Here is a 20,743-nt window from a genome sequence, read left to right as displayed (position 1 = left end):
TTTAATTTCATAATGTTAATTTCACTTCATGAAATTTCAAAATGTCACTAAGTTTCATGAAATTTTGAGATTTCATTCCATGAATTTTCATTTCAGTTTTTTTTCTAGAAATGGAGTTTCAAAATTTAATTTATATTAATTTTGTGAAAATTCATCTGTGTTATTATAATGAACATGGGCCTTAATCCACTATTGTTTGTGTACAGAAGAGGATGCAAACCCAAGGCAATGGTATCAGTGGAAGCCAGAGCTGGGTGGTTTGGTGCCTCCCACACATGGGGCACCCTCAGGATCTCCTGGGGCTGACAAATAAGGATGTATTTGACACAACACAGCGAGGAGATTCCTGCACCCAGAATGAACTGGAGAGCTAAGGATCCAGCTGTGCTGGCACTGCAGCTCATCTTCCTAAAACAGAGATGGCCCATCCCTGGAAAGATCCAAAGTCAGGTTGGACAGGGCTCTGAGCAGGCTGATCTAGTTGAAGATGTCCCTGCTCATTGCAGGGAGGTTTGGACCAGATAACCTTTAAGGCCCCTTCCAGCCCAAACCATTGTAGAATTCTGTAGCTGGATGTGATGGAGGAATGTCCATCTTCTACCACCAACCCGCCCCTCAAAAGGAGCCCCACAAAAGGTGAGGAAAGGCTGCTCACTCTTTGGAACTCCCAATGGAAGCCCATGGCTTGGCTTTAAATGCTCCTCCATCTCCCTCGTACATTTGCCTTTCACTCTTGTACGTTTTTTCCCACTGCTGGGCTTAGGGAACCATGTCATAACCCAAGGGCTTGCTTTCCATTCCAGATTATTAGGGACTTTGCAGCAGCCAGCAGACCACTGGTGTGCAGCTACTCTGCCCAACAAGCACAGGCTGAGGGGCTGGAATTGCTCCTAAGGCTGGAAGGCTTCTCCCCACTCATCCCTTCCTGGCTGTGCCAGGGGCCATGGTGGCAATGTGAGAAATGGAGAAGCCCAAGTTACTGTCAAGGCTGCAGCCTATGGAGTGCAAGGTGTGTATAGTGCAGTCTCTGCCTCCTAGAGTCAGGGAGTCTCCCCAAAATCTGGAGGCCCCATGTTCACAGAGGGCCTTTTCCCACCCCCTCCTAGGATGCAGTGTGGGTGGGATGGTGGATGCTGGAAATGAGAACCCCAGGCTTTGCTGCAGAGTGATCCTGAGGCTCACCGAGCATCTTTGTCCAGGGCAGGCACCTGGTGAGGGATACCGGGTTGGGCCCAAGGGCCCAGCCTTACCCCTCTGTGGGGAGGCATCCCAGAATGACAGGATTAACTGCTAAAAAGTTCCTTTTAAAAGTCCCTAAAGAGGTCCGTTTCCTCCAGGGACCTCTGGAGATCACCTCGTCCTCAGGCAGGGACACCTAGGGCAGGTGACATGGGAAGGCACGAGGTGTCTCTGCAGAGGGAGGCTCCATGACCTCCCTGGGCAGCCTGTTCCAGTTGCCTCTGCCACCTCGAACGTAAAGAAGTTCTTCCTCATGTTGAAGTGAAATATGTCGTGTTTTAGCTTATTGCTCTGCTGGGCACCACTGAAAAGTGTCTGGCACATCCACCCACCTCTGAGATATTTATATGCATTAATGAGATCCCTCTCAGTCTCCTGTTCTCCAGACCAAACAGGTCCAGCTCCCGCAGTCTCTCCTCCTAAGAGACGCTCCAGACCCCAAATCATCCTTGCGGCCTCTGCGGGACCCCCTCCGGTGGCTCCTTGTCCCCTACCTGGGAAGTCCAGGGCTGGGCACAGCTCCCTGGGGCCGAGCAGAGGCTGTGGGCCGGCTGTGGGGCTGGCACTGCTGGGCCCTACAGCAGAACCCAAGGGTGACATCGCCCCCATCCCTGCCCCGGGGTCTGGGTGTCCTGCCCCGGTACCGGAGGTGCTCCCCGCCCCGCAGTGCCCGCACCCCGGACACCCCGCACCCTGCGGCCCCAGAGCCCCGCGTTTGTCCCCGCAATGTGCCGCGGGCGGCCGCGGCGGCGGCGGGGCGGGGGAAGGGGAGGCTGCGCGCTCCCGGCGCGGCGCGTCCCCGTGGGCGGGCGCGCGCGGCTCGTCGCCGCCGGGCTGCCAGGCACGGCTCGGCTCGGCGCGGCTCGGCGCAGCCCGGCTCGGCTCGGCGCAGCCCGGCACCGCCCGCCGAGCCCCCCGCCTGCCTCCCGCCCACCCCCGCGCCGCCATGGACGGGGGCGCCTTCGGAGCGGGGAAAGCCGGCGGCGCCTTCGACCCGCAGGCCTTCATCCGGCAGCCGCAGACCATCCTGCGGTTCGTCTCCTGGGTAAGGCCCCGCCGCCCCCGCGGGCAGCACCGACACCGGCACCGGCACCGGGGCGGGGGGCGGCCCGCCGGGCTGCGGGGGGCGCGGGGCTCCCTCACGGGCGGGCGGCTGCCACCGACCCTGACCTTCCTGCACACCTGCATACACACTCACACACAAAATCATTACGCTGTATGTTACATAGCATTGTATGTTATTATATGTTATCATCATATGCTGTTATGTATTACATATTTATTATTATATGCTTTATATATGCATGTGTATGCGCATGTATCCACATATATATATAATATGCATGTGTCCATCAATATGTCTCCACACAGCCTAGGTCTGTACACAGAGATATGTACATATATGCTTCCGTAGCGTTTATGGCTATGCCTCTGTTACAGATATGTTTGTAGGGTCTGTCTCTGGGTTTATGTATATATATATATCACGGTGTGTATAAATGTCCAGGCATATCCACACGTATGCATGCACATAGATGTACAGCTGTATGCACATATATCTGTGTGTGAGTATAGGCCCATATGGGGTGAGAGCAGGCCGGTTTGGGGTTTCTCCCGTGGGGAGGGACAGGGTGAGTCAGGTTGGACCATGACCCTGTCTCGGTCTCTGGTGCTTTCCAGGGTGGGCTGTCTTCTCTCACTCTTGCATGCCTGTGTGTTTATGGTGGATGCAGGGAGACGGCAGGATGTGGGGTGTCAGGGGAGCCCGGGAGGGGGGATGCTGCAGTCCTGGAATTGCCTCCCTGTGGGTCAGAGGGTGCTGGGCTCAGGCCGCGTTGGGGGAGCTGAAGGGGCTGTGGGGGCTGGAGGTTGCTCTGCCTTTTACCCCTATCCTCTCAGCCCCCTAACCTGCTTCCCTGTAGCGTTTTCCTCTTGGTGATTCGCGGGGAAGGGGGCAGGGGGAAAGAGGAGCCTAGCGGGGGTGTCACGGGAAGGTTTCTCCCTCTTCCCGTGACGCGGATCCATGGCTGCCCATGGGGCTGGCGCGTTTGCTCAAGAAGGTCATTGGGATTAAGGGAGCAGAGCTGCAGCAGCGAGCTGGCGGGGGAGAGATTGAGGTCTGAGCCGGGAGAGGAGAAGGGAGGGCAGGCAGAGCGCCGGGGAGACACATGCGCACGGGAGCTGCGAGGCAAAGCGGGTGGCTGGCTTTGGAAAATAAAATAAAATAAAAGCAGTGCCAGGTGCAATCAAGGAGGAAAAGGGAAGGTGGCCTGGCTTGCTGGTGCTGGTGGAGAGGCAGCCCTTGCCTTCCCAACCGGGTGGGTGTGTGATATCTCCTCCGGGCGACTTGGGGGGTGGCTGGAGAGTGCCAGGACAGCTGAGGACTTGATTAATGCGGGCATTCTGTCTGTCTGTCCATCTGCCCGAGCTTGTTTACAGTACAGCACACCACACTGGCGGGGGGAGCTGCTGCTGGGCGCCAGGCGAGGGGGTACGCGTGCCCCCCGCCCCTGGGAGGCTGGAGAGGAGCCAGCCTGTGTGCCCAGGGATGATGGACGTGATGTGACCTACAAAGGCTCTCCCGTTGCTAATCTCTGTGGCAGAATTTTATGTTTTCTCTATCTGCCTCTCAGTCTGGTGGGTTTTTTTCGTCCAAGCACTGCAGGATTTTGGCTTCCCAGAGGCACCAGGTGAGGGAGAGAGAACAAGAAATACATTTGTTTTTTAATTAGGCACCTAATCTGCTTCAGAGTATCTCAGACGCTGTTGGCTTGATTGCTGAGCTCATTTCTGTGCCCTGCAAGGTCTCCCCTGGCAAGAGGCACTTTCTACAGAGCAGCATCTCCTTGGGACCCCACGCTATTTCTCCCTGCCCATCTGACCTTGACAGAGGACAGGATGGGATTTACCCCAGACACTTCACTTGGCCCTGGTAATTGAAGTTCTTTTGCAGAAGCTGGAGATGCTCCAGGACAGCAGTTCAGCAAGGGAGGATGGCATGGCCATCATGGTGCAAGGCTATGCCTTCCTTCTCCTGCTTCTCCACTGGCTTGGTTTTGTGTGTTGTCCTGAGCATCTCTCCTTTAACAAAGCAGGGAAACCAAAAGCTCACCCCAAATATTTAGTTGTAGTTTTGGTCTTTTCTTTAAACTTGAGACCAAGAGAACTCCCTGTGGGCAGTGAAACCCTCTCTCAGGCTGTCGCAAGCATCAGACCCTTTATGGCCCCTTCCATAAATTGCATGAGCTTTTCTGAAAAAAGACTAGTTTGTGGTTTTCTTCCCTTCTCACTTCCTCTGAGAGGGGGTTCCATGGTCCCAGTGGTCAGAGGTTTTCCATTGTAAATCTGTTTGGTATCTGTTTACTTTTGTGATCTTTTGCCCTTCAGTTTAAATGGTGCTTTTCCGTCCCTGGTGTTTTCCCCTGGGTGTTTATAAATTGATTGCATCCATATTTAGACTTTGCAGTGCCAGGCTCTATGAACCAAACTCTTCTGGTGGCCAAGGGCTCTCCCTCCTCGTGGTCTCCCTGAGAATCCTTCCTTTCACATGCTTTTGCACACACTGAAAGTATTTTGCCTGCCATCTCCTGAGATCTCATTTGCCTTTATCCTGCTCATGGCATGAATTGTGCATTGTCCCTCCAGGGCAAGCTGGAGGCTCCTTTTGGCCTGTTTCACGTGATGAGCTTTCACTGAGCAGAAATTCTCATGATTGCTTCCTTAGGCAGTGACCTTGTGCTTGGGTCAGGCTGCCTTTTAGCAGACTTCATGATGGCACAGAGGTGCACATGACTTTTTACTGAGAGGCACCAAAACTGGCTCCTGCCCACGGAGTTTGCAGCCCAATTGAGGCAGCAGCAAATCTCCAGGGAGAACTGCAGGATCAGGAACAGATGGGATGACCAAAGATTATTTCTGTTGCTCCTTGCTGAAGAGGAGATAGGATAAATTTGACAAGCAGAATGCTAAACTGTGGAAAGAGTTTAGCAATTCTGGAACATCTGTTCGCCACGACAGTGTTGTGAGGCAGCTCAGGTTTCATGGGTGCTTTGGAGGTCAGCAGGCACAGCAGAGTGAGTGTCTCCCTCCAGAAAGGTTGCCTGGTGTGTGTGCAGGTGATAGTGGTGGCTCTGTGGGGTTCCTGTGTCACGTTTGGGTGTTTAGGTGACCCAGAAGCTGCAGCCATTGGTGCTACAGCTGGAGCTAGGGGCGTTGGGTGACCCACACCCAGCTGGGGCTGCCCAGCTCCAGGATTCTTATTGAAATAAAGCAGGCAAGTGTGAGCACATCCCTCCATATTCCCACTGTGTCCTGACCCACAGAGCAGTGCAGCAGTGCTCTCCACAGCCGGTGCAGGGGAGCTGGGTGGCTCCTCTGCAGCCCACAGGCGTTGGATATAGCACTGGCGCCATAAATAAGTAAAATGCTAATTGAAACAGGTTGTTCCAGGTGCTCCTGTCTGCTTGGAAACCTGCTTGCTGGAGAAACTGAAGTGTTGCTTGATGTAAAAGCCTAACAAGGCAAAAGTAACTCAGTTTTTGGAAGCAGGCCCAGCTTGTTTTGACGTGGGTTTGAGTAAGAGTATTTCTAACCAGAGCTGCACAGACAAAGCAGCCCGTTAAAACTTGTCACCTAGGTTGAGGTGCCAAGTCCCCCTCTGACACCAAGGACACTGCCTCTCTGAAGGGAGGTTCAGTGAGGAGAGGCACTCAGTCTCCTTTTCCATCACTTGCTGCTGGTGACACCATGTCCTCTGGCTGATAGGAGCATCCTATCAGGAACACTTGAACTGGTACTGGAAGGGCTGTCCCCTGTGTCTCCAGGCACAGCACATCCCAAGCAGCTCCAGCTGAGCAGACAAGGCAGGTGAAGGACAGGAACCACATTCCTGGCTTCCCCATGAGAGGCTGGCACCTGAAAGCTGGAGGATGGGAGCTAGTCCCAGCATGGCAGAGAGCCCCATCTCCTGCCTTGCCAGCAGGTCCCTGGCTTGCCACACTCATGCTTGGCTTACAGCACCACTAGTCTCTTCCCAAGGACATAGTAGGGGCTTGCAATGGCAGTTAAACTGAGCCTTAGAGCCTGGAGGCCTTGTTAGTCTAAAACCAGCTGCAGCTGGGCTCCCACCTTCCTTCTGTCCCCAGCTAATTTAGCTGAGATCTTGCCCATGTTCCTGACTCCTGGCTCATGCTTTCTGCCTCTGCTCCTCCACTCCATTTTGCTGCAGCCCCCACGCTCCCTGGCTGCGTGCTTGTGAGGTAAATTGGTGCAGATGAAAGGAACATGGAGGTTCAAAGCACATGCTCTCAGTCAAGCCCTAGGGACAGTTCTTCAGGGGATGCCCTTGCCTAGGTCAGCTTCAAAAGGATTTTTGGGGTTTTGCTGTCATTAAGATTGGGTGAAAGGCTGTGTCACAAGATGAACAACAGATATGCACAGTTGCTCAGTGATTCAGGTTGGATACAGCAGGTTGTGTTGTTTCCAGCACAGCATTTCCAGGAAGGATCTTGGAGCAGAAACAAATCTCTCATTAATGATATTTCCAGATAAAAATCTGAGAAGTAGCAATAGGGACCAAAGACAGTCAGAAACATGAGCAAAAAATAACCATATGTAGTCTGCTGTTTGAAAACATGAGAGGCATACAGGGGAGAGGCACAGGAGCTGCGTGGTGATGGGACGTGGCTAATGCAAATATTTGTGTGAAACAAGGCAGCAGAGAGGGCCTGTGTGGCTGCAAGAGGAGCAGGCACTGCAGGTGGCACGGCGTGCAGTTCTCTGCCTATGCTGGCACAGCCAAGCCATGGAGGGGGAGATGTGGTGCTAGAAAGAAAACTGAGCTTTTCATCTGGGAAAAAGATGCAACTTCTAGGCAGCCACTTCACTGACCAGTGGCACAGCAATGTAGGGACCATCTAGAAAGTACAGAAGAACCTGGATACCAGCATGGACACGTGATTGTGGAGGGCTGTCACCAGCAGTGGTGGGACAGGAGATGCTGTTTAACCATGGGAACTGCATGAGACCTGAGCACAGGTCTGGTGGGAGGCAGAAGAGTTAATGGCCAGGCAGTCAGCTGCCAAACCATGTGTAAAAAAAAGGCTGGCTGGCCAGGAAAGTGTGTCCCAGATCCCATGGCAGGAATTAGAGATGCGGAGCCTTTCTCCCTTCAGTCACCTGCTCCGGCTCAGCCCTGACTGGGAGCTGGTGCCACATGGCTGATGGCCAGGGAGGGTGAGCTGGGAGGGAAGTACTGGGACAGCCATGCTTTTCCCCTGTCCCATGTTCAGGGAAATGGGGTCCAGGGAGACTGGCCTCCTCCAGCAGCTGCACAAGGCTCAGACTGTCGAGACTGTGGGCAGGAGTTGTTTGCGGCCTGCGTGGTGCTGGCTGGGGGGAATAAATAGAGGCCGCCTGTTTCCAAGCTGCCAGTCCCATGCATCTCAAAAGCTCATGTGTTTTCTTCAAAACGAACCAAATACAAGTAGATTTAATGACAATAATAATAATTATTATATTCCATGTCTGTGCAGGGCACTCCAAAGCTTTCCAGAGACTCCATTTGCAAGTGGCTGAATGACAATGAAAGCCAGATCATCTCTGCCAGTTTATCATTTGCACCCTCTCCTGCTCTTGCTTTCTTTTTAAACAGATTCATTCCTGGTCATTACCAGATCAAACTCAGAAGAGGTTATGGCTTCGTTCTGCCAGAGGGGGATTTGATTTAAAGTCCCATGAGGAATATTATGTCATTAAACTATTTCCTCTCTATAACAGAATAAAAAAGGGGGTATGTGAGAGGGAGAGGCAGCACGCAGTGCGACAGAGGCTGTGACTGGAGGGCATTGCAGCGAGCCCGAGCAGGCAGCTCGCCAGAAACCCTCTTCAGCCTCATCCCAACCACAGCCATCATGGGGATCTTGGGGATGAAGGCAGGAAGGCAGCATGACAGAGTGCTGGGATGAGGTACAGGAAAATCCTAGTGCACTGCCAGAGGCTGGCCGTGCTTTGCATCCATCACATGATGCTCAGGAGCGTCTGATGCACGGCTGGGGATGGGCAGCATGGTGGAAAGCGCCTCACATGATGCTCAGGAGGTTTTGCCTGGCTTTCTGCAGGGTTGAGCCTGCAGTGGGGAGGGACTGGAGAGCCTCTCTTCTCATCTCTCACCTTTGCCTTTGGCAAAACCAGATCATCTAGTTTACCAAGGGGAAAAAAAAGGTGTTTTATGACAAGAGGCAGAATTTTGCCTAGTTTGCACTTTTCTCACTGTAATGAACCCTTACATGCTTGTAAAGGCCAGCATGAGCCCCTTGAGAAACAAGGAGAGGAAAACTCTCAGCTTCTCTGTCTGCTCCCTGCAGTGCTAAGCATTAAGTTCATTTTGCTGCGTCTCTTGGCACATTGCTCTGCCTGTGTCAGCTTTGCAATGCACCTGGATCTGGCTGCACTTGGTGTCCTCAAAACTCTTGGATGGAAACAGGAATCGAGGAAAATGATGGCAACAACCTGTGTGGATGTGGTGTGTAAGGAGCAGCGAAGTGGAGCAAAGCCCAGTCCCAGCAGCAGGGCTGAGTTGGTCACATCTTTTCCACGTGCTCTTTTCTGTCCCTTTTTTCAGTGTAGCCAAATATATTATTCCTTATTAAATGAGTACCTCCAGACAGGCCACACACCTGCCCAATTGATGTTGTTCTTGGAGGCTTAAAGAAACCCTCTCAACCTAAAAATCAAGTTAGTTCAAGTCTGTTGACTGACTTAAGTATCCTTGCTGAAGAAATGAAGCAGCTTAAGTGCACAAAGCTGGGGATGGTTGGCTGGTTTTCATTACCAAGCATAGGAAAGTGGCCAGTGATCTCCCTCTGCAGAGTGGAAGGATGGGCTGCATTTGGGAGCTTTGGGGGACCTCCTGTTGGCCTGCAGACAAGCCACTTGTCTGCATTTCACTGCTCAGTCAGGAGAAGACTTCTGCCATCTTCTCTTTACCTCCTCTTTGCAGTTGGATGTGGTTTTTGGGCCACTTTATCAATGGCTGTAGGCCATTGGGAGAAGACACAAGCAGCAGTAACACAGAGCAGTAAGAGGCTTGTGCCAGTGTTGGTGGTCACTGGTGTTTCCTTACAAGTGCTGCAGATGTGCCAGGAACAAAAATGTAAACACTTCATCCTTGAAACTTGGTGCTTTGTTTACCATCTAAGCAGTCATTCATTCTGCATCTGCTGCCTGGATCATCTTGCAGGGCATGGATTGTGAAATCAAGGAAATAAAATATATTTGCTCTTTCTAAGATGACTTGCCACATCAGTGAGCTTCCACCTAGCTGCTCCCTTACCAACAAGGAGTAGCTGCCATGGATGAAGTGTGCAACTGCTTCTCCTAAAGGCTGCAAGATCTAAGCTCGTAACTATGATTTTTTTAGAAAATTGTTTGTCACAACAGTTTCCAGGTATGGACATCATGGCAATGAAAGAGGTGATGTTGCCTGTGAGCAGCAGCAGCAGCAGCTGGTTCTTTTGCTGTCCAGCTCTGCCTGGAATCTCTGGTTTGAGCCTGCCCATTCTTGCCCAGTGAATGTAACCCAGCCCAGCTCAAGGCTTCTGTGCACAGTGGGTCCTCACAGTGTTTTGTCACCAGGGTGGTGACAGGCTGGCAAAGGGAGCACGCCCTCTCTTTGCCCTCTCTGCAGTGCCAGGAAGTGGAGCATGGATCAGAGCTGATGCCAATGGTGGGGAAAAACACAGAGAGAAGAAGACATCTTGTAAGCTAGTGTGCTTTGGCCCATAGAAAGCTTTCCTAAGGACAAAGAGTACTTTGGGATGGCTGTTTCAGGACAGAGAGGATAAGCATCCACAGTGTCTTATTCTGCTCACAGGTGAGAACATGCTTAGTGGAATCTCCCTAGAAAACTCCTAAGATCATCTGAAACCAGATGCTTGCCTGTAAATCATACCTTGGGCACCTCCAGGCTGTGAAACAGGTTTCTCTTCATAGGAGAGAAGTCTGGCATCTTGCATGGCTGCAGGTGGAGAAAGGAAGTTAGAAATGCCACCTCTGCTTGAAAATTAGGGAGAGGCACAGCTCTAGTCTTGTGACTCTGAGCTGTGCCTTTATGATGTGCCAGCATAAAGATGTATGAAAGAGCAAATGCAAAAAGAAATTATTCTGTCCAGCCCAGCAGCAAACCCAAAGCAGAGAGGAGATGTGTATCAGGATGTGTCTCTGGGGAGAGACCATTGCAAAAGTTCATTCATCCCAAATGAGTAAGCAGAGACTCACAATAAATCTCATTGCAAGGGTTTGTCTGACTCAGGGAATCACCATTTTACTAGTTTTGAGTCCTAAACCAAAACTGAACACCAGACTATGCTACTTTAGAGGTTGTTCCTCACCTTCCAAAGAGAAGATAGGCTTTCTATTGAATGCTGCAGAGAACAGGGCACCCACTTTGTAAGCTCAATATGTGGAGGTTGGTACTTCAGGTGTCAGCATCAGTGCTGGTCACAGCCTCACATTGGGATGTCACTTCAGGAGTCTGTCAGCTCTCCCTTGGGTCAGAGGAGCAGGGTGTTATATTCAATAACCCTAAGCAGACCTGCCAGCCCAGCCTGTTGTGAAGGTGTGTGAGACATCCCACTGAAAGAGCCTGGCTGTAATTTTCTGCAATTCTGCTGCTTTCCAAACCATTCAGGCTGAAATTTTGAGGACTAAATCTTGCCTCTAACAGAAGAGGTTCTTATTTAATTTTCACGGGCAATTTCTGCGAAATACGATCAATCTTGATTTGCAAGAAGAAGGAGGAGGAGGAGGAGGAGGAGAAGGACAAATTGGTTATTTTACTTCTAAACTTAAAAAGCTCTTATGATTTTCAGAGAACCCATATAGCTCCTACGCTTAGGAACACCAGCTTCCAGCTTTTTTTAGTTTGCTCTAGTGTGATACACCCAATTTCAACAGCCCAAGTGTGACCCAATTATGAGACTTGAGGTGAAAAAATAATATTGGTGTCAGCGGATATTTGTTGGAGTTTTGCAGGTGAAATGTGGTTGATGTTGAGTGTCTGCCCAAGGGCTGTTGGGGGACTCTGGGTAAGGCTTTTCCTTTGGATCTTGATGCCCCAGGCCAAGCAGCAGAGGTCTGTGCTTTGAATCTTGGGTATCCAACCTCACTGATAATAGGTGGTGTATTGGGTTGGCATTAATCCAACATTTTCCCTGCACTCACAAAGCTGCTTTTCTGGGTTGTCTTCTGGTGCTTGGTTGGGTTAAGTGGAACTGGAGTCCTTCCCAGGCAAACACTCAGACCCAGCTCCACTTCCTGCAGGAGACTTGGCCTCATCTTCTTGTGTGCTGCTTCTCCCTGGGGATGGGAGGGTGGTTTCAAAGGTGCCAAGTCTTGTTGTGCAGACATCTCCCAGGCTGGCAGAGTACCCTGGTGATGCCCTAGTGCACTTCATATGTAATTTCATCCCATGCTTGAGGTCCCATTCCCATTTCTCTGAGGCGCTTCTTGCAGGCAGCATCCAGTCAGCTGTTCGTAGTGAGGGTCTCCAGATGTCCTGAAGGAAAAATCTGTACATGCTGTCTTAACATTCCCCTCTTTCTTCTGTGGGGAAGCTGTTTATTTGAGATGCAAGGTGCAGGACTGGGGCTGCTGTAAATAGCTCTGTGCTTTGGTGAACCTGCTGTGTCAAAGAGGGACAGCCTTGCAGCAGGCGACGAAGGCTAAGCCCATGAGCAAAGATTAGACCAGCAACTGCGGATTAGGGCATTTCTACCTGCACTCATCCTTAATTCTGCCTGATTTAAAATAACATGCAGTGGCAGTGGTGGTGACAGGTAGGGAGGACTCAAAGTGGCCCTTACAAGTGGACCTGGAGTAGGGATGTTTGGCCCCTGAAATCTATGGGGAAGATTGGAGGGTGTTGGCGTATGGGTGAGTGGACAGGATAGGTGATGTCATGGAGTGGGCTGATGGAAAACTGGTGGAGAGAGGTGTGTAGTGTGGGGAAATGGGGAGAATGGAAGCCCAGCAGAATGGAGCTGCAGAGCAGCTGTGGATTGTGGGAAGGTGGATGGGGTAAAGAGTGTAGTAGCTTGATAGATAAAATCAGTGAACAGATGCATGGAAGAAACAATTAATCTCTTGAAGAGAAAGGTGTGAGTGGGAGAGTAAGTGCAAACTAAGAGGATTTCACTACTAGAAGCCATTGTATGCAGGCACCCACACCAAAACCATATCCCAATTTACATTCCATGTCACCTCCCTGTGTGTCTGTGGGAAGCCATCCTTATTCCAGACTGCAACTGCTTTGAATTGCTTTGGGTCAGATGGATAAAAAGGTTCAATCTAAAAATGTCCTATTATAAGTTAATCCTCAGAAATAAAATGAGACCATGTTCCCAGTAAATTCCCTGTGGCTACAACCCAGGCAAGGCAGCCGGGCAGGAGCTCAGCAGAGCAGAAAGGTGCTGGTGAAGGGTGTCTGTCCCCTGCAGAGCTCTGCTCCTTTCTGCTGGTGCAGAGAGATGGGGCTTGCCCTGATGTGTCTCCGGCCTCCCTCCCCCCCAGGTGTTCTCCATCGTGGTGTTCGGCTCCATTGTCAATGAAGGGTACGTGAACCGCGTGGATGAGGTGGAAGAGCACTGCATCTTCAACCGCAATCCCAATGCCTGCAACTATGGCATTACCGTGGGTGTCCTCGCCTTCCTCAGCTGCCTTCTTTACCTGGCCCTGGATGCCTACTTCCCGCAGATCAGCAGCGTCAAGGACCGCAAGAAGGCTGTGCTCTCGGACATCGGCGTCTCGGGTGAGCTTCCCGGCCCTTCGGCCCTGCTGGCTTGTTCCAGCTGTCAGCAAACTGCTCAGTGTCAGGCTCTCCATGGAGTATGGCAGAGGGACCAGGAATGGAGTGAGGGCAGCAGCAGGTGAAGCACCTGGATTTGCTAAGGACTTTGGGCTTGCAAGTTCTTTCCCAGTTAGCCCCTTGCCTGGCAATCCTATGTACAGCTGACAAGAGAAGGGGAGGGATTGTGCCCTGTTTTACTGTTGCTTTGGACTGCCTGTTTCCCTCACTGCCAGGTGTCTGCCCGTGCTTGGCAGAGGGTGAGTACCTCCTACCTTCACCCTTTCCTGGGGGCACAGCATGTTAGTGATCTTTCAGCACCTTTCCTTGATGTGAGTCCCTGAGCTGTTCTGTCCTGAGCACAAGCTGGTCTCCGTGTAACTGCAGACCAGCTGCTTCCCACTCTTTTGCAGTTCCTGTGGAAGAAATTGCTCTTTGCTTGTCCTTGCAGGACAGGATTGTGAAGCAGTGGCTGTTTCATAGAGCCCAGGTGATTGCTCTAGTACTGGAAGCCCTTCAGGCTCCCTCTCAAGGCCAAATGCAGGTCCTATGATCAATCCAAACACAAGCAAATGCACTCTTCTGAGGTGCTCTCTGCAGACACCTCTTGGTCACCTTGACAGCTTGCTGTCAGGGAGCCTGCCAGCTCCCTTGGGCTCAGTCTGGCTGAGCAGTCAGTTTTGCCCAGTCTGCAACACAGTGGTGGGTCTCAGAGGGTTGAAATTTCCAGAGAAATGTAATATGTGTATGTTATGCTCACGCATATCTTCTTGTTGTCTTTGTCCTTCCCTTTGGCACGCTGGTGATGATCCATCCCAGCCTTTTGGGCATTCCTCTGGTTCGTTGGCTTCTGCTTTCTGACCAACCAGTGGCAAGCTTCGAAACCAGAGGACAATCCACTGAATGAGGGAGGGGATGCAGCCCGAGCCGCCATCACGTTCTCGTTCTTCTCCATCTTTACCTGGGTGAGTAGAGTAGCCATGACATGGGATCAAATGTCCTCTGTGCTGTATTATCTTATGAGGAATGAAAGGAGACTGGCTAAGAGTGGGGCCCCTGGGATCTCAGTTCACATGTCTTCTGAGAAGGAAATGCAGGAGAGGAGGTGGTTGAGAAATAAACTTGGGACTCGAAAACTTGCATGCAAAAAGGTTTTAGAGCACTAATAAGCACAGTGAGCAAGAGAGTTTCATATCCCTATAAGGAGCATTCTCAACAGACCTTTAATATGACCTTGGACAAGCCAGCTCCCCAACCACCATTGTCATAGAATCATACAGTAATTTGGGTTGGAAGGGACTTTTAAAGGGCCATCTAGTCCAACCCCCCTGCAAAGAGCAGGGACATGTTCAATGAGCTCATATGGCTCAGAGCCCAGTTCAATCTGACTTTGAATGTTTGCAGGGATGGGGCATCCACCACCTCTCTGGACAACCGGTTTCTGTTTTCTCTGTGTGTCAGAGGACTTCAACAGCATTTTCACCTTACAGACACTAATCAGAGAAGGAAGCTGCAGGCCAGGGGTTGCACCCATCTCCCTCCCACCTTTGCTCCCATCATGCAAGATGTCATCATTGTTCTTCTGGATTCTGCACCCACCACTGGAGTGCCGCCTCACTGTGTCACCTTTTAGGAAGGTGATAGTGCTGTCTTAAGGGCCCTTTCCTCAGCAGTTCTTTATTGCCAGTTTCCTGGAAAAACTGTTGGGTGAAATATAAATATCTCTGATGACTTCCTCCTGCCTCTGAGTGCACCAAGCACAAGTGATTTTTTTCTGAAGTGACAGGATAGTGCCAAGCAGGAAAGCATTTTACCCTTGTCTCCATGCATAAGCCCTTGTGGCTTTATCTTCTCCTCTTCCTACAGGCCCTGATGTTGGGCAGGGGCCAGATAGGAAAGGTGCCATAAAACCAAGGAGCTGTCAAAGAGGAAGGGGGGCTGCTAAGGGTTGTGCTGTCAGCACCCTCGCCACAGTGACACTGGGCAGGATTGAGGGACAGCAGTGTGTGTTCCCTTCATGAGCTGTGTCCTGCACTTGAGAGCTGCCAAAAGCTCCTTGCAAGCTCCAGCAGAAAGTGAGACAAGCAGCAGGGTTTTTGCAAGGGGTCCCTCAGGACACTTTTGGAGGTGCCGTCATCTGCAGTGATCCTCTCCCATGCACAGGCTTGCAAGTGGCCAAAATGGCATCCTCTTCCCCTGATTCCTCAGGGGGCTTTTTATTTCAGTCAAACACTCTGGTTTGCTCTACCTTACTGATTCTCCTTCCCACAACCCTCTCTCTCCTCACAGGGCTGCCTCGCATTTCTGGCTTTCCGGAGACTTGGAGACATTAATTTTCAGGAGGAATACAATACCCTGTTCCCTAACTCCCCATCCTTGCTGCCTTAGTGCCCTTTGCTGATGGGAGAATTTGGGGGAAGGGGTGGAGGGATGCAGCTGGAGGAGGTCACTGAGCAGAGCTGGTTCCAATGCCCTGACTATGAATGTGTGCTCACTGCAGGGCATGGGATGGGAAGATATGGGCCATTGAATTGGAGTGGGGTTGTCCATTAAACGGGGGATCTCCCTCTGGAGAGTTGGAACTGGCAGTTTGTTCTCCTCTTCTGCTCCCTTCTCTCCCTCACCATACCCTAACTAATGCTGTGTAACACCACTGTGCCTTTTTTTGATGACTGCTCAGACCTAATACTTCAGCCAGGAGATGCCCTCTGCCCCCACTATTTTATCTCTTCCATTTCTTCCCAGACCTCATTCCCCAAAAACCTTTCCCCCGTCACTTGCTAGACTCCTCAGCTCTCTCAGGGATGCTCTGGGACAATGAGCCGTGCCTGCTGAACCCCGTGCCCAGGCTCCTGCAGTCCTCCAAAAGGTGCTTGAGGCAGGAGACAGCAGTTTGCTTGCTAACTGTCCCCTGGTCTGGGAAGCAGCTGCCTTGCTTCCTGCTGCTCCTTCCCAAGGTCTGTGCTACACCTTGCAGATGTTGACTGGTGAAGGTGTTTCAGGGGGTGACCTCTACCTCAGTACATTGTGTCAAACCCTGCTCTCCTCACTGGCCTTTACAAGTCAAATGGCCTCGTGGCCGCAGCCCAGCAGCCAAGCCCTCTGGTGTTGCCAAGGCAGATTGCCTTCCCACAGCCAGGAGGGGCTGACTGGGATAACCAGTGCCAACTGAGCCTCTGCCACCTGTGCAACGTTGGTGAAACCCCACTGGCAGACAGGAGGTGCCCTGAACATCCCAGAGAAAGCAGGGAGCTTTGGCAGGCCGCACACAGCCAGCTGGTCTTGCAGCCATCCCTGCTCTCTCTCCTTGTGGGCTCATGCTTTCTGTGGGAGAGCATGGACTTCCATGCTCGTGGGGCGTTTCACTGGCGACCTGCCAGGTGGGCCTCGTGCACTAATCCGTAACCACTACTAACCCACTTTTGTTTGTTTCTCTTTTTCGGTACGTTCCTCCTCTTTTTCCTCTTCCCCTTCTGCTTCCCATGTCTTCCCTCCACCTCCTCCCTTAAAGGTGGGCCAGGCGTTCCTGGCGTATCAGCGTTTCCAGCTGGGTGCCGATTCGGCCCTCTTCTCCCAGGACTACATGGACCCAAGCCAGGACTCCGGCATGCCTTATGCTCCCTACACCAACGAGGAGGATGCTCCAGATGCAGTGGGGACGTACCAGCAGCCCCCTCCAGCAGATGCTTTCGACACCGAGACACAGGGGTACCAAACGCAGAACTACTGAGCCACCGATGCCCCTTTCCCTTCCCCTTTCCCTTCTGCCCCCGTTCCCACTGCCGGCAGAAAGCCGAGGCACAAACAAGACACGTGCATAGTGGTACAAGAGGTGGCTCTCAGCTATGCTCCAGCCTTCTGGGTCATCTGTTTTTATTTATTGTTTTTAAAAAAGGCAAAAAAAAAAAAAAGGAAAAAAAGGTTTCCCCATCACCTATTCCTTCTCCTCTCCCACCGAGCTACCTGCCCGAACCAAATTCTTACAAAATCTGCATTTTGAAAGGAAAGTCCCTCCTTTCCTCCTCTCCCTCTGCCTTGTTACAGAGGGCAGAGTCTGTCTTGTGAACAGGAGAAGAGCTATGGCACTGGCAGGGCAGGGGAAAGGGTGTTGGAGGCAGAACAGAAGAAATGAGAGGGACCGGGGACCTTCCTAGAAGAGATAGTATTGCTAAAGGCTGGAGTAGATGTGGGAGCATCCACATTGGTTTGGAGCACCTGGTGGCTCAGGGAGGAGAATGGTGTTGGAGTCAGCATTCAAGAGTGTGAGGTGGGGCCTGAAGGACAGAAGGAACAGCATTCTCCATGTAAAGACAGGGGAGCTTTTCCCTGCCACATGCTAGTGAGGGAGGGGTCCTTTATTTTTAGAGGGTTTGGGAGAAGTGGTATTGGAGAGGAGGAGAGTACAAGAAGAAAAAATGGGAAGTGAAAAAGAAAGATTTGCAGGTACAATCAGAAATCGCAGGCATGTCTGTAGGGTACAGCAAGAGACTGAGAAGAGCAGAGGGGTGGTGCCCTGAGATTCAGTCCTTCCTCAGCCCCCTTGGATTGAGGTGGAGGTGATTCCCCTTGTCTGTACATCCTGCTAGTCACTGCTCTTCCCAGACCAGTGTTTGATGAGGCAGGAGGGGAGCCATGGCCAGCCTCTGGGCCCAGACACTGTGCCTGTGGGAGGAAGGATGGAGGAGCTGGGCTTTCTAGAAGAGAGTCTTCAATCCAGCCAGGCTGGTTTGAGGGGGAGAGGGGAGCTTTGTCATTTCACCCAGACCAGGAGGAAAAGAAAGACAGTTTTGCTCCTCAGGTCCTGCTGAACCTTCCTCTGTTCCTTTAGAATAGTGCAAAGCCTCTTGCTGACACCATCTCTGTAGCTCACAGGAATGGAGGAGGACCCCACTTAGGAAGAAATACTGCTGCTGGGATAGCCAGCATGTGTCTGGCTCTTGCACAGGAGTGCAGCCAAGTGGGAAGGGTCCTGCCCTGTACTGCTGCGCTTTGCCTCCCACTCGGATAGGGAAGAGGTCTTGGTGTGCAGAGAATTGGTTGGGGCCAGACTGAGCTGTCTGAAAACTGGTCTTTCTGTACTTGCCACAGACCATACCTTAGTGCTCTTCTGCAGCATCTCAGATCCTGGCTGACTCTAAAGCCTCGCCTAGGTGGCAGCAGTGACTGTTAGATAGAGCTCTTATGGGTGTCATTCCACACACTTCATGACTGTGCTCCAAGTAAAGACACAACTGTGGAAGCTCACTCTTTGTTCCAACTTAGAAGTTAGGTCTGTGCCTGAAGACAGATTCCAGGTTTCTTCTAAATGGAAATAATTCAGCAATAGCTACCTAGACAATTCTCCTGGGCACAGACATCTCTCAGAGCACAAGAAGCAGACTTTATCTTGCAGAAGTGAGAAGCTCCATCCCCCAGGCAGCCATCCTGCTTGATGCAACACTGGTCCCAGTAGAAGAGATCAGGAGCAGATCCAAAATCTGTCAGTGCCTGCACTGCACATCCAGCCTATTCCTCATAGCCCCCTTAGGAGTGGGGAGAATGGGACACAGGTCTGGGCTGTGGTTGTGTGAATATCTTATCTGGAGGACACTAAGGTTCCCAGTCCTTCCCTCTTCCCAGTGCCCCACAATGATAAGGAAGGGGCAGAAACTGTAGAGCAGCAGGGAGAAGTGGAGCAGTGTTCTCCACTGTATATACAGGCACCGTTTCTCCCTGTTCCTTCTGGCACATTTGTGCTGCTGGTGGCTGTCCCCATGGCTTGTCCTCCCCAGGCTTGGCCCGTCTCACTGGTTGTTACCCACTGGTGAGGACAGGAGAGGGGATCAGGTGGCCCTAAGGACACAGCAGAAATGACTGGGCACAGGCACACGTCCCTTGCTCTGTGCCTAGGAGTGAATGCAATACTGTAAATAAGAGGGGTGCCTTTTGGAAGGAAGCCCCTCGAGCTTCATTTTCTGTGGGCTCAGCCTAATATTTAGGCTTGGGACGGGTTTACTTTATTGAGAGAGGTTTGTTGTGACTGGATGTGGGGGGAGCACTCTCCTGTTTGTCTCCCACCAGGGAAGAAGAATTGAATGATGAGGTGGAGGAGGAGAGAAGTTAGTTGTACTCACCTAGATTCATCTGTGTCATCCTTCATGCTTTCCTTTGGGGTGTGGGGAGGGAACCGAGAGGAGGTGGAGGCTATAAGGAACCATCCCTCAGCACAAAAATATGTTGTACCGGAGGCCCCTCCTCCGTGAGTGACTAGGCACATAAGGAGAGGTGCAGGCAGTATGTGGGGGATCTACCTGGGGCTCTGTGGTGCAGGGGTATCTTGCATGCCCCTTCTCCCATCAGAGTTGCGTAGGTGGCTAAACGCCATTTGGGGCTGACTAATGAGCAAGCTTTTCTTTACCCTCTTGGGCTTGCTTCCCTCATGTAACCAGCTGATGGCTCAGGTGGGCTTGAGGCAGGAATGAGCCTCCCCCTCAGAACCAGCACTTCAGTGGGACATGAGCCAAGTGACTTCATCTTGGGTGACTTCCCATCTCTCTGTTGTTCTCCTTGCTTTGTGTCATAAGAAAAGCATTGATGTGACACTACAGCAGTAGATACTCAAGACAGTTCTTGCTTTTGCTTAGGGGAGAAGACACTCTGCTTGGGTTCATGTGCTTTCAGCCTTTGCAGTGGAGGGTTGTTGGTAGCAGACCTGGGAGTGGGACTCTGCTTGTTTGCATGTAGCCCTTTAAAATGCAGAATGCAATTTCCAATGGCATTTGGCTGGTTCTGCAGCTGATGAGACATACAGACCTACCCAAAGGGCTGGTTATCTTATCTTAGGTGCTTCTGATAAGGTGCTGCCTATTTCTGGTGATCATAGGCGAGACCTGAGCAGCGGACTGGAACATGTCCCTTTTACATTCTAAGTGTGAGTGAGATCAGCCCTGCTCTAGAGATTAGGAGATCAGAGGGAAGGCTGTATAAGCAAAATGATAAGGCAGCTTTCTTCCCCCTCTGCCATTTGTCCCGATTACAGGGATTACACATCCCTTTTTGGGAGCAATGGCCCCTTAATGTCTTCTTATTTTATGAAGCCCCCAAGTAAGGGACTGTTTTGTGGAGGCAGAGGCTGTGAATGGCAAAGAGATGATGAAATGTTGCCCCAGTTCTCTCTGTGCATTCAGCCTCCTGATGTGTCCCCATCCCTGGATCACCCATGTCCCCGCCACCCTGTTCATCACCTCATCACACACCCTTCCTCTCTGCGTTATTCCTGGCAGTTCCCACAGGGGAGGAGGTGTCTTTGTCCCTGTACCCTTGCAAGCACTTGGGAGGACCCAGGAAGGCAGCATTGCAGGGTGATCCCCACAGGAGTCTCAGCTCCCATCCCCAGAGCAGGTACAAGGTAAGGAACCCAGTGAGGCCACCTCGTGCAGCAAGTTCAAACCATCCATCCAGACAACTCCCTGCTGCCTGTGTGGCATTTGTAACACCACCTGGGCTGCCCTGCCCCTTCCCCTGCCACATTACTGCCTGTGTATAGTATATATATTATATATATATATTTAAAGAGATGTATAATATAAAGCTATACATATATACGTATACCCGATGACTCATGGATGGCCTGCCGCATACAGGATCCTCTGAGTGGTCTTGTCGAAGCCCGAGTGTCCCTTC

At 51.5% G+C, this 20,743-nt stretch overlaps 1 protein-coding gene across 2 annotated transcripts; it reads left to right on the top strand.

Annotated features, from left to right (window-relative positions):
- Positions 1–2,058: 2,058 nt before the first annotated feature.
- SYNGR1 (synaptogyrin 1) lies at positions 2,059–16,978 on the top strand. 2 transcript variants are annotated; one of them, XM_064702373.1, is made up of 4 exons: positions 2,059–2,284; positions 12,808–13,045; positions 13,901–14,046; positions 15,371–15,601. In XM_064702373.1, exons 1-4 carry the CDS (start codon positions 2,186–2,188, stop codon positions 15,467–15,469), a joined length of 582 nt encoding a protein of 193 aa, XP_064558443.1. In that variant the 5' UTR covers positions 2,059–2,185; the 3' UTR covers positions 15,470–15,601. The 2 variants fall into 2 exon arrangements, with proteins under 2 accessions (XP_064558443.1, XP_064558444.1); XM_064702374.1 differs by lacking the exon at positions 15,371–15,601 and adding an exon at positions 16,593–16,978 and having other exon boundaries at positions 2,064–2,284.
- The last annotated feature ends 3,765 nt before the right edge of the window (positions 16,979–20,743 follow it).

Source organism: Zonotrichia leucophrys, chromosome 1A (genome assembly GCF_028769735.1).
Source record: "Zonotrichia leucophrys gambelii isolate GWCS_2022_RI chromosome 1A, RI_Zleu_2.0, whole genome shotgun sequence".
NCBI lineage: Eukaryota > Metazoa > Chordata > Aves > Passeriformes > Passerellidae > Zonotrichia > Zonotrichia leucophrys.
Note: the sequence above shows the minus strand (reverse complement) of the source record. Positions and strands in the feature narration are given on the sequence as shown.